General features: G+C 38.5%; 2 protein-coding genes across 2 annotated transcripts in view; both read left to right on the top strand.

The window, feature by feature from the left end:
• The window catches only part of LOC120742673 (endonuclease domain-containing 1 protein-like), a 73,995-nt gene that overhangs the window by 41,266 nt on the left and 17,866 nt on the right, over positions 1–14,863 (top strand). The window lies entirely within an intron of this gene.
• Positions 4,689–13,089, top strand: LOC120742669 (butyrophilin subfamily 2 member A1-like). Its single transcript, XM_040046095.1, has 6 exons — positions 4,689–5,752; positions 8,248–8,589; positions 8,998–9,211; positions 9,415–9,479; positions 9,674–9,790; positions 12,141–13,089. The coding sequence occupies exons 1-6, from the start codon at positions 5,617–5,619 to the stop codon at positions 12,620–12,622; spliced, it is 1,356 nt and encodes a 451-aa protein (XP_039902029.1). The 5' UTR covers positions 4,689–5,616; the 3' UTR covers positions 12,623–13,089.

Raw genomic sequence — 14,863 nt, 5'->3', positions numbered from 1 at the left:
GTTTTGTGGAATATTTAAGCATCTGTCGATCTAAGCGTATGCAAATAACAACACCGATCCATCACATTAACATCATGTGAAATAAAGAAAGCACATTATACTTCCACCTTTGCTGCTGCTGTGTTCTCCTATAGAGGTCAACTTTTCTATTAAGGCTTGTTTTAGGTCCATGTTTGTCTCTTATAATATCTCTGCTGCTGGACTTTCTGTCTATGTCTATAATTTCTTGGAGACTTAACTGGTCATGAAAAGACAAAGCTGTTTAATAAATAAATGAATGAATAAATCCTGTTGAAACTGTTTTTTTTTTTCAGCATATTTAAACGAGCAAACATTTTATCTTTGACTCATGTCCCAGTTTTTAATCCCTGTTCAGCGACGATGCCAGACTAGTGGTAACTGCTAGTTTAATGTCCATTCCTTCTATAAAGGTGTCCAATAGTGAAACTTCATCTTCCTCTTAATGCTGATCCAAAAATAAGGGAGCTGACAGAAGCTTTCATAGCCTCTGTCTTACCTGGGTTCAACTTACAAGACTGTACATGTTTCATAGGACGCAGAACCAACATAACAAGCTTGTTTCCACCACTGATCAAAAACAACAACAGCAAAAAGAGGAAATTTTGTTTCATAGATGACATTTCTTTATCACAAGCTTCCGTAGGCATAGACAAAAAATATAAGAGGGAGAAATTTCTTCTCTGCTCTGGACTCTATTCAAAAAGACGAGCCTTGTCTTTGAAAAATGGGGTCAGTGCCTGCCAATGCTTATAAAGATATAAATGTAGGCATACAATTACACTTCAGTCACTGACAAAGGAGAGGAACTGTACTGTTAGGTGACAGTAAGTTTTGCAGAGACTTATGTCAGCATTTGATTGCGTCAGACAGACGAGTAACTTCGCAGACAGCAGATACTCGGAGTCCATGAACTGTAAAAAAACTGCATAAACATTTTCACATCCATTAGAAAAAAATTATTTTATTGTTATTGGGAGAGAGACAGAGTGAAGTAAAAACTCAGAAACCAGTGAACGACAAAGGTGGCACCGCTGATTAATAGGATTTTTAAACAGTTTCACATTTGCAATCAATCTGTTTTTGTTCAGAGGAAGAGGATTTAGGAGAAAATTATTATGGTTCCATGTTTAAATTTTTATTTTGAAACGATATTAGGCTGTTTTAAACATACAACACTTATTACAGTAAAACTGATGTTTTACCTCATCCAGTGTCCCTCTGTTTTGTTCCAACCTATGAGTAACTTTTCATGCTGAAAATGATTCACTGTGTGTGATTAACAGGAAACAGCCATCGTATTTTCTCGAAACCATCGACAGCACCTTTGAATGACTGACAGAGGTTAACTCACTCATCACTGCATCTACAGCAGGTCTGTGGCCTTTTGGTCAGTGAAGCTGCACAATGGTTTATGTTTGTTTAAGTTTTAATAAGCACTGTAGATGTGACTATAATTGAAATAATAAAAAAGTTAGCACTAATAACGCATTGCTGTTAAGATTTCAAGCTCCGTGAAATTAAAGCTTGGCTTATTTACTCAAAAACAGCGCAACCGTGTGGTAGGATATGATAACTGCATTTTATTATCGACCTCTTGATTTAATATTCAGCTTTTTAAAATTCGGCTTTATATCTAAATATCCTACATTTTTCAGCAGATCAAAAATTTATTCTGCTTGTTCTGGTAATTGTTTATTTTCTTCCTTTTTTCGGTTTTTTTCTTCCTCTTCAAAGGACTTCCATGATATACGCTCTATATAAGACCAGATCCCCAAAGTGAAACATTAGATAACTACATGCAGTGCACGTGTGGCAGATGTGACCCTGAGTTGGATAACTAGAAAAGGATGGATGGATATACATGTATGTGTGTGTGATACAGGGCTTTAAGAACAGGTACATGACTCAATATGTTCAACACAGAAAGAAATTGGAAGGAACACCAAAGGGGCAAAACACCAGCTCTTGATACAGCTGTTGCTTGGAGTTGCAAGACCAGACTGGTCGTAAGACTGGCTACGGATACCGACTCCAGAATGGAGCAATCTCCACCCACCTCCTCTACATGGATGACAGGAAGCTGTATGCCAGGAGTGAAAGAGACACTGTCATTTGAACTTGAGAAGTGTAGTCAGATGGTAATGAAGACGGTAGACAGAATTGGGGAGGACTGCACTACCATAAGGCAACATTGCAGACATCGAGGACAACTACAAGTACCTGAGAATCCTACAGGTAAACTGAAACCATGAATAGGCCTCTAGGAAAGCTGCAACCACCAAGTATGTGCAGAGAGTAAAGCAAGTCCTGAGGAGTAAGCTAAATGGGAAGAACAAAATCTGGGCAATCAACACCTACGCAATGACGGTGATCAGATACGTCACCGGGATAATAAGTTGGCCTAATGAGGAGATAAATGCCAGAAACATCAAGACAAGAAAACTCCTGACCGTGCATGGAGGGTTTCACCCAAATTCCAGCGCCCTGAGGGTGTACGCTAAGCAGAAGGAAGGAGGCCGAGGGCTGGTGAGTGTCAGCACCACAGTCCAGAATGAAACAACAAAGAGCAAAGGTCTGTTGTTGTTGCTTTGACATTTTGCATCTGACTGTGTTAATGCTGTCTACATCATCTGTTGGGTGGACCTTTTGTGACCTTTTGTATAGTTGAGAAGACACAGGAGTCTCTTCTTATAATGTGCTCTAAAAAATAAAACAAAACACAGTCTCTGTTAACACATAAAGTTGCCGCTTTTACCATATTCAGCATTGCAAAGGAAAATAATGAAAAATGAAAATGCACAGCAAAGGTATAACAGGCTAGAGACTAGGGATGGGTATCGAAACCCGGTTCTTGTTGAGAACCGGTTCCCACTGTTTCAATTCCTTGGAATTGTTTGCCATTTTTGCAAACGATTCCCTTATCGATTCCAGTCGCCCCGAATGACGTCACCACGTTGCGGAGCGTCATTTACTTGGCAGGAAACACGGCGCCTAAGCGGCTCAAACACTCAAAAGTTTGGTTTTACTTTACGAGAACGGATGACAACAGGTCAACTTGCAATACTGGCAAAGTAGATGTTTCATTTAAGGGAGGAAACACTACAAATATGCAAAAGCATTTGCTCACAAAACACACGATGACCTTAAATGAATGTCGTGTTTTTAATTCCGCTCCGGACTCGTGAATCTCAACCCAGCAGCAGCGGTAACGTTTGCACGTCTTCTCCCGTTAATGCGGCAGGTAAATAATCAACTAACAGTGCATATTATGTTAGCGCGATCTGCCTTATTACAAAACCTGCCATTACTGTGCATTTAGGTGACCATGATGAGACAGACAGAGTCTGGCTCAGATGCTGGCAGTTGTCGCTGCAGTCTACCGGTAGCGTCTCCTTTCAGGCCAGGATAGACGAATGTCACCGAGCAGTGACTAAGTTTGTGGTCAAAGGCTTGCACCCATTTGCCACAGCAGATGCCCCTATTTAAAGTGAATGTGTTTAATAGTAGGCAGGGACATTACTGGATATTCTTGTGTAATTGCTACAGAATAATTTATGTTATACTTTGTTATTGCTACAGAAGAATATTTATTTTATTATTTTACATTTACAATTTTTTTTCTCCCTGTGACACCCCATTGAAGAGCCGTAGGCTGTGGATCTCTTAAGATCTCACTGTTGGGTTTGTAAGGCCATGTTACTCCTAAATTTCTATCTTGTTCAAAGAGAAGATATAAAACAAAGTTCTAAACTAATCGACCTTAGTGTTCTCCTTTTTAAAAAAAGAATCGATAAAGAATCGAATCGTTAAACAGAATCAAAAATGGAATCGGAATCGTGAAAATCTTATCAATACCCATCCCTAGAGACGTAAAGAAGTGTATCCGTGTAATGAGCACTTTCACTTTAATAGAATCAGTAGCCACATTTTATTGAGATCACTGGTATCTTATCTGGATGAATCATTTGGTTTGTATCGAAAGCATAAAATACAACAATATGAATGTTAAAGTTGTTGTATTCAGTCATATTTCTTTTATTAACAGATTCAGATGTGAACATAATCACACGGGCTATATTGTCAGCAAATAACATAAAGTGCTACTACATGAGTTACTTCTCACACACAAATTTTCTGTAGACTTCATCTTGAAATGCACTGACTGATGTGAGCTGTCAAATGACTGTACTGCTGTTGTTTGAGTGTAAACAGGAAATGACCAGAGCTTCAAAATTACAGTAACTTAGCATGACTTCATGCAATGCACAGTAACAAAGCATGTTTCTTGGCTTTTGTTTTTTGTAGGTTTACCAAAAGTTTCATGGCATTTACTGTAAAAATTGTGGTAAAGATTAACAGTAAGGTTATTTTAAAAGCACAAGCTATCAGGTGATGATTCCTTTGTATCCCTTTTTTGTACTAAAAATAAATTGTGGTTGTGTTTCTTCTTCTCCTTTTTTTAACTGATGTTCCCATAACTGTCACTCAGTCCTCTTGAAAAAGTTAAAAAGGTTTGCAAGACGTGTTTGTGTTCTGCATGCATGTGACTCATGCTGTGTGACGAGTTTGAGAAATCTGCCTCACATGACCACACAGGATTTCCTTAAGTGCTGTTAATGTTGTGATAAATAATATGATAACGTTATGTTCTCATCGGCCTCCTGATTTAATCTTGAGATTTTTTAAGGTTTTCTGGTTACATCTACAAATATTATACTTTTTAATCAGCAGCTCAATAATTGGTTCTAGTTGTTCTGGTTAATAGTTTCTTTGAGGGACATGTGCCCTGTTAATTTTATATAAGAGACCAGACCTCAAAGTCATCTAATGTCTTTGTCTAATATCAAAGACATTAGATGACTACTTACAATGTGGATGTGGTTTGTGGCTGTGTTGTACATCCTTTTGTTGTTGCTTTGAGTTATATTTGTTTGCAGACTTTATGCTAAGGGGAAGGAAGGAAGCCGAGGACTAGTACGTGTCAGTACCACTATTCAGCATGACAAAGAGCAACAAAGAGCAAAGATTTGTGTGACTGTGTTAATCCTGTCTACATCATCTGCTGGGCGACCTTTTTGTGTCTTAAATTTGGGGGTTTGTGTCTTTAAGATATTCCTTTTAGCTTTTTTTTTTTTTTTTTTTTTTTGAGACACTGGACGATTTCCCAAAGGGTTTCATGTGAAATGTGATGTGAATTAGAAAATTACAATCTATGATAACAAGTTGTCAGTTTCAGCACATTCAGCATTACAAAGCTACTTTTGTAGCTGTTTGTATTGTTTGGCATGATGAAAGGAAGCACTTTCAGTTCACTCACTCACTGTTTGACTTGAAGCAGCAGACCTTATTGTCTTTTTTGAGTTTGTTTTCATTTAGCCAGATTTATCTTGTACTGCATTTGAATCTTATCTGGGTGTAGTTTAAGAGAGCACAATGACTATGATCTCCTAAACTACAAATACATTAAAAAACCAAACAAGAGTGCATGATGACATTCACACCATCATGAACCCACCCACTTCCCGTTTTGTGAATGAGATACAGTTGGAACTGTTGCACATCATTATGCCTCAGGCTGCCCTCTAGAGAGGAAGCATGGAGCAGGTTAACAGAGTTTGGGTCCTTTTTCAGTCCTTATTTCACACCCGTGGATCCGGCAGGTCGTTTTTCTGTGCTTCGGCCACGCACGTCCTTGCGTTCCTTCTCGCCGTGGTCCTATCTTCTTGTAGAGGTAGGATTTCTACAGTCCCGTGGGAGTGTTTTGTGTCACGTGACTTTCCCACGAATTACTGTGCAGATCACACGACAATATATTTGTTATAAAATCAGCTGAAATGGAGAGAATATCAGTGTAGTAGCTGCCTCTGCCCGTTGTCCATTTATATGCCCATATACAGTGGACTACACGGTTAATGGTGAATGGTTAATTCTTTGTATCTTGTTTTATTTAATCTGAAAAAGTCAGTGATCACTGTCACCCTATGTTTTTATTACCACTGTTCATTTTAAAGCTCAGTTTTTACATCCTTACGATGTGACTACAGCCCAGCTCATGCAGCAGTATATCAATGACTAAACTTATATTGTGGATGGATTATCTCAGCTGTTCTGCTGCTGCACCTCTTAGATATGACTGTAGTCATTACTGCTCTCACTACTTGTTTCAACTTCTATTGACTGTGTGTTTGAGGTGGTTTCAATCAGGCAGAACTGAAAACACATCCACACTGTTTCATGGTTTCTGGTAATATTTGTGTAAAAAGTGATATGCCTAGCAGGTTTTTACAGTTAATGGCTTGACTTTCATTTTTAAGAAACAAAAAAGGTTGTAAATCTGAGGACATGGGGCACCATGCATTGTTTTCCCACACACCTATGCAACCGAACTTCTTTTTGCCCTCCATAAGAAGAATGGCAGTCCCATAACACCGTCACTTTTCAGGCCAGGAAGGCCATATTATCTTTAATATGCTGTCTGTGGTTGATTTACATATTGTACGTCCATGTGACTGAACCATGTGATGCACTGTGCTGGCTGTTTATTTATTACATTTGTCTTGCACGTAGCCATAAAAACTGAAAGGAAGTACTTCTACATTAGTTCATTTATTATAAGAACACAAACCAACAATCAAATTATCTTATAAAGGTACCAAAAATATGTTGCTTTACTTTTTTGTGCAACATTTCTTTAGACATCATCTTGTAAGACAGTGATTGATATCAGCTGTCAAATTTAGGTGTTACAGGAAACAACTTCAGAAATAACTTACTGTGACTTCATGCAATGCACAGTAACTAAGCACATGTTTCATGCTTCTTTTTGTATGTTTACCAAGAGTTTTGGTATATTTACTGTACAAATTGCACTACAGATTTACAGGAAGGTGGTTTTAAAAGCACAAGCTGTGAGGTGATCATTCTTTTGTATCCCTTTTTGTGAGCATTAAAAATAGATTGTGGCTGTGGTTGTTTTTTTGTATAGATGTGTTAATTGTCATTGGGTTCTGTTGAACAAGTTACAAGAGATTGCAAGCGTTTGTGTTTGCATGCATTAGAGTCATGCTCTGCACCAAGTTTAAGATCTCAGTCTCACATGACTACACAGGATTTCCTTTATTGCATAAGCTATGACAAAAAAAGTGGAAGTAAATGACATTTTAACTTTACAAGCATGACTTTTAGATCTGTCTGTACTGAACACATGCCAAGACTTTTTTCTGACTTTCTTCAACACCTTTAACCTCTGCAGGTCAAAATAACACAAAAACAGCAACTGATGCATTTTACAACACGGTGCATCTCTTCTGCCCACTTAAAGATGCCACACATTACTTTCTAACAAGTGTGTGTGCACAGGAAAATGGTGTGCACACACACACTTCGTCCTATCTATATAGGTCTATTATGTTTTCACTATAAGAGTCCAACATTTTAGTTAAAAGAAGAGGAGGGGGGGGGGAGAATATGAAGAATGAAAGGTGGTTAGTCGAGCTGATATACCTGTGCAGGTACAGAAGACCAGATTATTTTAGACAGTTTGCCTGAGCAATGGAGGAGAAGTGTACAGGTACCAAGCAGTTTCACGTTTTGATATAATAATGGCATCCATTATTCTGGGAGAAAAATCATCCCACTGTTTGCTTTTGGGCTTTCAAAGCTTTAATGTTTACGCCTGTAAACAATGTTGTATTTTTGGAGCCAGATTTGACCAAATTTGATTGCTAAATAAATGCTAAATGCTAGCATTCTGTTTAGCAAACTGCATCAATAAACTGTATTACACAATAGGTATTTGAGGGATAAATGCCCTACAAGAAGCCAAAAGGTCTTCTTTATACAATTACTTCAACTGAGTCCTAGCCTATTGGAAATAGCTGCCAGTGTTGGCAGACCCATCGAAGTAGGCTCAACTGCAAAAGTTAAACCTCAACAAAATTTCAATGAGTGATAATAATAAATACATTTTTAAAAAAAAATCACTCCTGCTGTTGTCATGTAGAGATGTACTATCTACAGAGGCTAAAGCTGGTTTGTCTACCAAGCTGTAAACAAATGTTTTAACTTGTTTTAATGTTGTTAACGTGGGCATTTTGAGTTCTATAGCATTGAGAAATACTGTTGCTGCACATGTAAACTATATTAGTAGATCCAGTTCTTTGACTGTAGGAAAAACACAGTAATTAGTTGCCACACATATTCTGTTTTTTTTTTTTTTATTCACAGGAATAATGTTAGTGGATACTGGACCAAAGATCGTTGCCTTTGTCAGTGAAACTATCCTCCTGCCCTGCATCACCACCATCAACAGTGAGGTGCCAACAGTGGAGTGGACTAAAGAGGGTCTGTTTCCAAACACTGCCTTCCTGTACCGGGATGGATGTGAGACCTTTGAGATGAAGAATCCAGTCTTTCAGTACAGAACAAACCTCATCATGCACAAACTTCACAACGGAAACCTGTCAATGGTGATATCCAATGTGCAGCTAAATGACAGTGGAAACTACCAGTGTGCAATTCGGAGGAACAGGAAAAAGAAAGTCATCACAAGGCTGGAGCTGTTTGTAGGTACGTTAACTCAAAGTGCAGTACTGTATTTATCCGTTCCTCCACTTTGGAGATCAGCACAAGCCTCACATTTTGGTTTAGGTTTCCCTAAAGACTCCGAGGAGCGTGAGGAGTGCACAGATTTTACTGTGAATGTCAGATTAAATGATTTATTATTTAATGAAATAGTCTGAGGTTTTCTCCTTTCTATTCTTTATTCTAAGCAAAGGTAACCAATTATCTGCAGATTTTCCCCAATCGTCTTTGCCAAATGTTCTTAGGAGAACATGCAGATTCTTTAATGATTTCTTTGATCCACAAACCTCAGATAATATTTGACATTAAAGTATTTTCCACAGTGAAAATTTTTGTAATAATGTTTGCTGGAAGGTTCAAAGGCCACATCCTGAATAATTCTTGTTTTTACAGGTGCCGTTTCTGAGCCGAAACTCTATGTTGTTCCTGGTGTTGGAGGAGGACTGACTCTGCAGTGTGAGGCTAAGTGCTGGTTCCCTGAGCCTAGGATTACATTTCTTGATGCTCAGGGAGATGAGATCAGTGCTGAAGACCCAAAGAGAGATGGAAACTCCCCAGGGTGTCTGACAGTCACAAGAAGAGTGACTTTGCATACTGCTAGCAACAGGTTTAATATCATTTTAATGCCTAAAGTTCAAGACCTCAGATCTCATTTTATCTGTGTCATTTACTTCATCCAAATGGGAATGTGATATCAAGTCACTGCATCAGTGCAGTCATGCATAAGCTATGACAAAAAGTGCACATCAGTTTTCTTTTTCCAGGACAAAACTGTGAATGAAACCTAAAGGTGTGTCTTTTTAATCACAGGGTCATCTGCAGAGTCCAGCAGCCTGAGATAAACCAGATTAGGGACTCAGAGTTTTACATACCGGGTAAGCTTAACACCTGAATCAGCTGGACTGCATAAAACTTAGATTTCATTATTCTTTTGTAATGATTCTAAATGTTACATTTTGCAGAATAAAAGTGCATCAAAAAGCACCTTCAAAAAATAAATAATGCCAGTGTCTCTTTGTGTAAAATGATCTTGATTTTCTCATTAAATCTCTTTTTTTAATCATTTCAGATGAATACCTGAGATCCTGCACTCTAAACATCGTAATCAGCGTTGCAGTGACGATCCTTTTAGTCACAATCACCTGTGCACTCGTATACTTTATTGTCAAGCGCTGTTGCTCCTCCGGTAAGTCATTTTGTGCCATCCATCCATCCATCCATTCGCTTCCGCTTATCCTTTTCAGGGTCGCGGGGGGCGCTGGAGCCTATCCCAGCTGTCATAGGGCGCGAGGCGGGGTACACCCTGGACAGGTCGCCAGTCTGTCGCAGGGCCAACACACAGGGACAGACAACCATTCGCACTCACTTTCATTCACACATTCACACCTAGTATGCCTTTGTTTTTAACTACTTCTAATTATTTGCTAATTAATTAGACAATTTATAAAATGGACAGAATGTTGTCTCCAGAAGTTTAGCTGCTTTAGCGTGGCAAGGTATGGTTGGAGAACACGGAGCTTCCAAGTTTAGCAGATATATTCAGCTGTGGTCTGTAGTAATGGCACATGAAGCAACTATCAGTACTGTGTGCGTCAAACATTCAACACGTCCAAACATAATTCTAGCACAGAGATTCCAGATGGAAACTGTATTCAACACTCACGTGTATAAAAACTTTAACAATTACACAAGGTTTATAATTAGCATTAACTAGCTTAGTAGCTTACATAGCGTGTTAGCGTAAGATAGCATTAGCATAGTCACGAGGGAACAAATACACGCAAAAGCATTTGACTTACACAAAATCATGTAAACAGGACCCACCTTCTGGCATTCAGACACAGCAATAACACAAGAACCCACAAGTTGCTGGTGAGAGGACACAAGGAAAAAATGCTGGCTATCAGCAGCTTCGAAAAGCAGTTTTCAAAGCCCACTGTGATGGCATCAGAGCTTTTGTTTTGCTTGAAGAGTCCAGAAATTTATAAGTTAAACATCAAATGAGTCAAGGAGAAGCAGCATTTTCGTACCATTATAAATAAGAACCTTGATACTGTCTAAAATATTTAAATAGTTATTTGTAAGTAAGTAATTTTAATGTCAAATTGCTGACACAATAGCAACTTGTCTCATAATTGCCCCCAAAACATTTTTGTTGGGTTCAAATAAAGATGAATGCTATTGTAACTAAAATGCTTATATCTTACAGTTGGCGTTTTCCAAATTTTACACACACAAAAGAAAATGAAACTGTGCCCTCACCAGTGTTATAGTTACTAGTTACTTCTTCAAAAAGGTAACTGAGTTAGTAACTGAGTTACAATATTCTAAAAGTAATTAATTACTTGAAAAGTAACTATTGCGTTACTACTAAAAAACGTTTAACCCTCTGGGGTCCAGGGTATAATTGGCCATTTTTAACTACTTTGGATTTTCCCCACATTTCACCTTTAAAAAATATTTACTTTGCCTTGTTTGGCCTATCGACATAATTTAAAAACTGGTATATATCACCTTGTTGCTTTGTCTTTAAGTGGTCATGTGATTGGCTTACCACGACTACTTTATTCTTCCTCAGTCAAACAGCAGCACTCATGCGATTGTTTTGCCCCGAGCTCCAGGTGTTGTGCTAGACAGTGATCGTGATTACTGTCCGCAGGAGCGCGCAGCTGCTTAAAGCTGTTGCGTCCAGATTACTTACGTAGTCAGTTACTTCCGTGCAACTGATATAAGATGTGGTAAGCTGAACACAGCTTCAACTGTCTGTTTGTTGAAAAATAGTAACGGACCGCATTTTCCTGTTAGTAACGGTAACGGCGTTGTAACGATAGGAATAGTAATTAGTTAGATTACTCGTTACCGAAAAAAGTAACGCCATTAGTAACGCCGATGTTTCCCATCACCGGCCCTCACTGATAAAGACACAGCTCAAAGCAGCTTTCGTTCATTAAAACAACCTTGTTAATCAAAGCAAATCCCAAAATATGGGGTCACTCAAGTGAAGTAGAACCTGGATTTGCTGTGAAATTCAGGGAATTAACACTGAAATTATGGTAAAAAGATGCAGTAATGTGCAGGCTTTAATGTGGACAACGGAGGAATACACCAGTGGTAGTTCAACTGCGACTGCTTTAATTAAAGGAAAGTTATTTTTATTTGGGGGCATTTATTTATTTGTTTGCATGGCTACTCTGATGTCCTCATCCTTTTATGCATTTATGTGAACAGGCAGGGAAAGACAGAGCAGAGACATAACACGAAATGCAGGAACTCACATGTAGGCAGTCTGCAAGCTGCAAGATAACTTGCAGAAGAAGCAGCAACTGCAGATAGAGTAAATAAGCTTAAATAACATGCTATAAATTAGCCACTGAAGGATATTAGCAACTGCCTTACCTAATGCTTAAGGTTAGTGCATTCATGTATATCAGGTATACTATGTTTTCTTTTCCGCTTTGTAATAGAAACAGGGAAATGTCAGGAAAACAAAATGCTAACTGTGTGTCTTTTCTTCTTTTGTGTGTGTGTTTCTACAGTTGGAGGACAGAAACCGAGTGTTAATGGAGAGAGCATCCACCAGCTACCGAATGAGATGAATGAAAGCACACCCAGTCCGGACACACCCCCCAGCGAGTCATCAAATGACTCCACATCCTCACCAGGTATCTTAAATCTCAGTAATCCATCAAGACAAAAGTCTCCTCAAAGCAACAACAACCTCAAACCAGAGACTTCAACCAGCAGCAGCCGTCCAAACTCTGACAGATTATCAAAGACCACAGGAGGAGATTCAGAACCTGCCGGTTCAACACAATATGCAGCAGCCAGCTCTCAGACGGAAAGAAGCAGTCAAGACAGCAATTCTGCTCTTTCAACAAACAGCGACGATGTGTTTTCCACTTCTCCTTCACACTCAAAAGAGCTTCCTTTTGTCTCAAACGCGCATCGAGGAAGCACTGCACGGCCTCAGCGCAGACATACGCACTCTCCAGAAGCAGAGCCGCTCATCTCGATCTAGAGTGGAACTGAAATACGAGGATGTGGCAACTTTTACAACTGGACAAAAAGAAAGTAAAATGCTGATGTCAGCTGACAGTCAAAGGAGAGTCGGTCATGCAGTTCGAGTTTTACTTTCTGTCGACTGATTTTTCAGTCATGTTTAATCATTCAGCAGAGACGGCTGGATACAGTCCATTTTTAATATATTCCAAAACATATAGTCTAAAAAGTAGTAGTAAGTAAGTAAATGCTTTCATGTTAATATATGGTATCATTTTCTGACTCACTAGCACTGAATAACTATTATCTTCACATGGTTATCTTGGTGTGTCAGTATGACGCTGCCTGAGCACTCGTCAAGATAAACCTCCAACACAGATGGTAGGTTAGAGGTAGATGTATTATTTTATGATTCTTTAATAATCAAGCTAACGGGACTTTTGAAATAAGCTTTTTCCTTATTTTTTGTTTCTTCAACTCCCTAAAAACAACAAGAACTTTCTTGTTTTGTTATTTTGCACTTTTCTCATGTTGTTCTTTTTTGCACAGTTGTTTCTGTGATTTTACAGGGAGGGCTGTGTAAGGTCTTCTTACTGCTAGTCCTACATATCAACATCAGCTTTACCATTTATCAGACCCTTGAAACTTGGAAGCTTTAAAGCTAACTTTATTCCATTTTGAACTACCTTAAGATTGTGATTTTTGTGATTTTCAATAATATTTGTTATGGAGTTTTTACAGGTTTATTATATAGTTCTTTTTATTTTCTGGTTGTGTAAAATGAGCCTTAAGAATAAACTATTTTGGCTTTTTAAAACTGTTTTTGTCCGCATTTAGTAAAACAGACCTTGTTTCTGACCCATATTTTCACAGCTGGAGGAAGAAAATCAATACAGTTAAAGTATTTAAAACAAGAGTCCAGTTTTTTGTATTTTTTTTTCTTCCTTCTCCTTTTCTTCACAGCATTGTCATGTTACAATATTTATAGATGTCTAACCCTCTCAAACTGCAAAAAAAGAAATGAACTACAGAACAAAATGAAAATAACTGGAAACCTGCAGCTTAAGGATTAGGATGAGGATCCAAAACTACACACTGTAGCTTGTCTGCCCGCCACTGTTTATTGCACTTCTTAATAATGACAGATGTCAATACACTGTCAGGAAGTACATGAATAATCTTAGTGAGTATAGACAGTGACCATCATAACAATATCTGAACATTGGGCCACATTGGCCATATCACCTCCGCCTTTGTTCAGGTTACACACACACATATCACTTGCATCACTAAATACAATATACTATAACTCACAGCAAGCGACTAACAAATAACCATTCATTAGTGAAGCATTTGCATATTGGTTACAGCATTTGCATCTCCTCTTACCTCAACAAAACATATAGAAAACACAACTGAAAACATTCATGAGCCTGATTAACTTTACTGTCACGAATACTTTTTGTACTTCATTAGCATCGCTACTGCACTTGAAGCTTTACCTGCTAGCATCAAGTCCATTAGCCTAGCACGTTATGGTTTCATTCTACTCACAATACTTCGACATTACTGAGTTTATAAGTTATACTTTCCTTTGACATGTTCACAACAGGCTTATTGTTTCTACTGTGTTACCTATAAGTCATTTAAGGACTAATAACCCACCTGTGTATTAAAATAAAGAGGCACAGATCATCAGCTTGTTTACAGTTTGCCTCAAAGAGAGTTTATGTTTCTCCTGTGCACTTTGCACCACCTAGTTGTATCATAAAGTAATGCCGCAAAGTGTAGTGAGAAAACCACTGAACCAGTAATTAAAGACATAATAAGCACACAAGGACAGTACGGTGGCACGGTGGTTAGCACTGTTGCCACAAAGCAAGGAGGTCCAGAAAGACCCCATCAGGCCGGGATCTTTCTGTGTGAAGTTCGCATGTTGTCTCTGGGTACTGTGGCTTCCTCCCACCGTCCAAAGACGTGCACTTAGTGGGGATAGGTTAATTGATTAATCTAAATTGTCCATACGTGTGAATGGTTTTCTATCCCTGGTGACCTGTCCAGGGTGTATCCTGCCTATCTCGCCCTATGACAGCTGGGATAGGCTCCAGTGACCCTGAGGAGGATAAGTGGATGGATGGATGGATAAACACACACAAAAATTATTACACATTTTTTTTTACCTTGTTTAAAAACATGAACTGAACTGTGATTCCATAACTTATGAATTATCTTTTTCTTTTTTTCTTTTTTTTTTTTATCT

The sequence above is a fragment of the Simochromis diagramma genome, unplaced genomic scaffold, assembly GCF_900408965.1.
Source record: "Simochromis diagramma unplaced genomic scaffold, fSimDia1.1 OVJJ01000338.1, whole genome shotgun sequence".
NCBI lineage: Eukaryota > Metazoa > Chordata > Actinopteri > Cichliformes > Cichlidae > Simochromis > Simochromis diagramma.
Note: the sequence above shows the minus strand (reverse complement) of the source record. Positions and strands in the feature narration are given on the sequence as shown.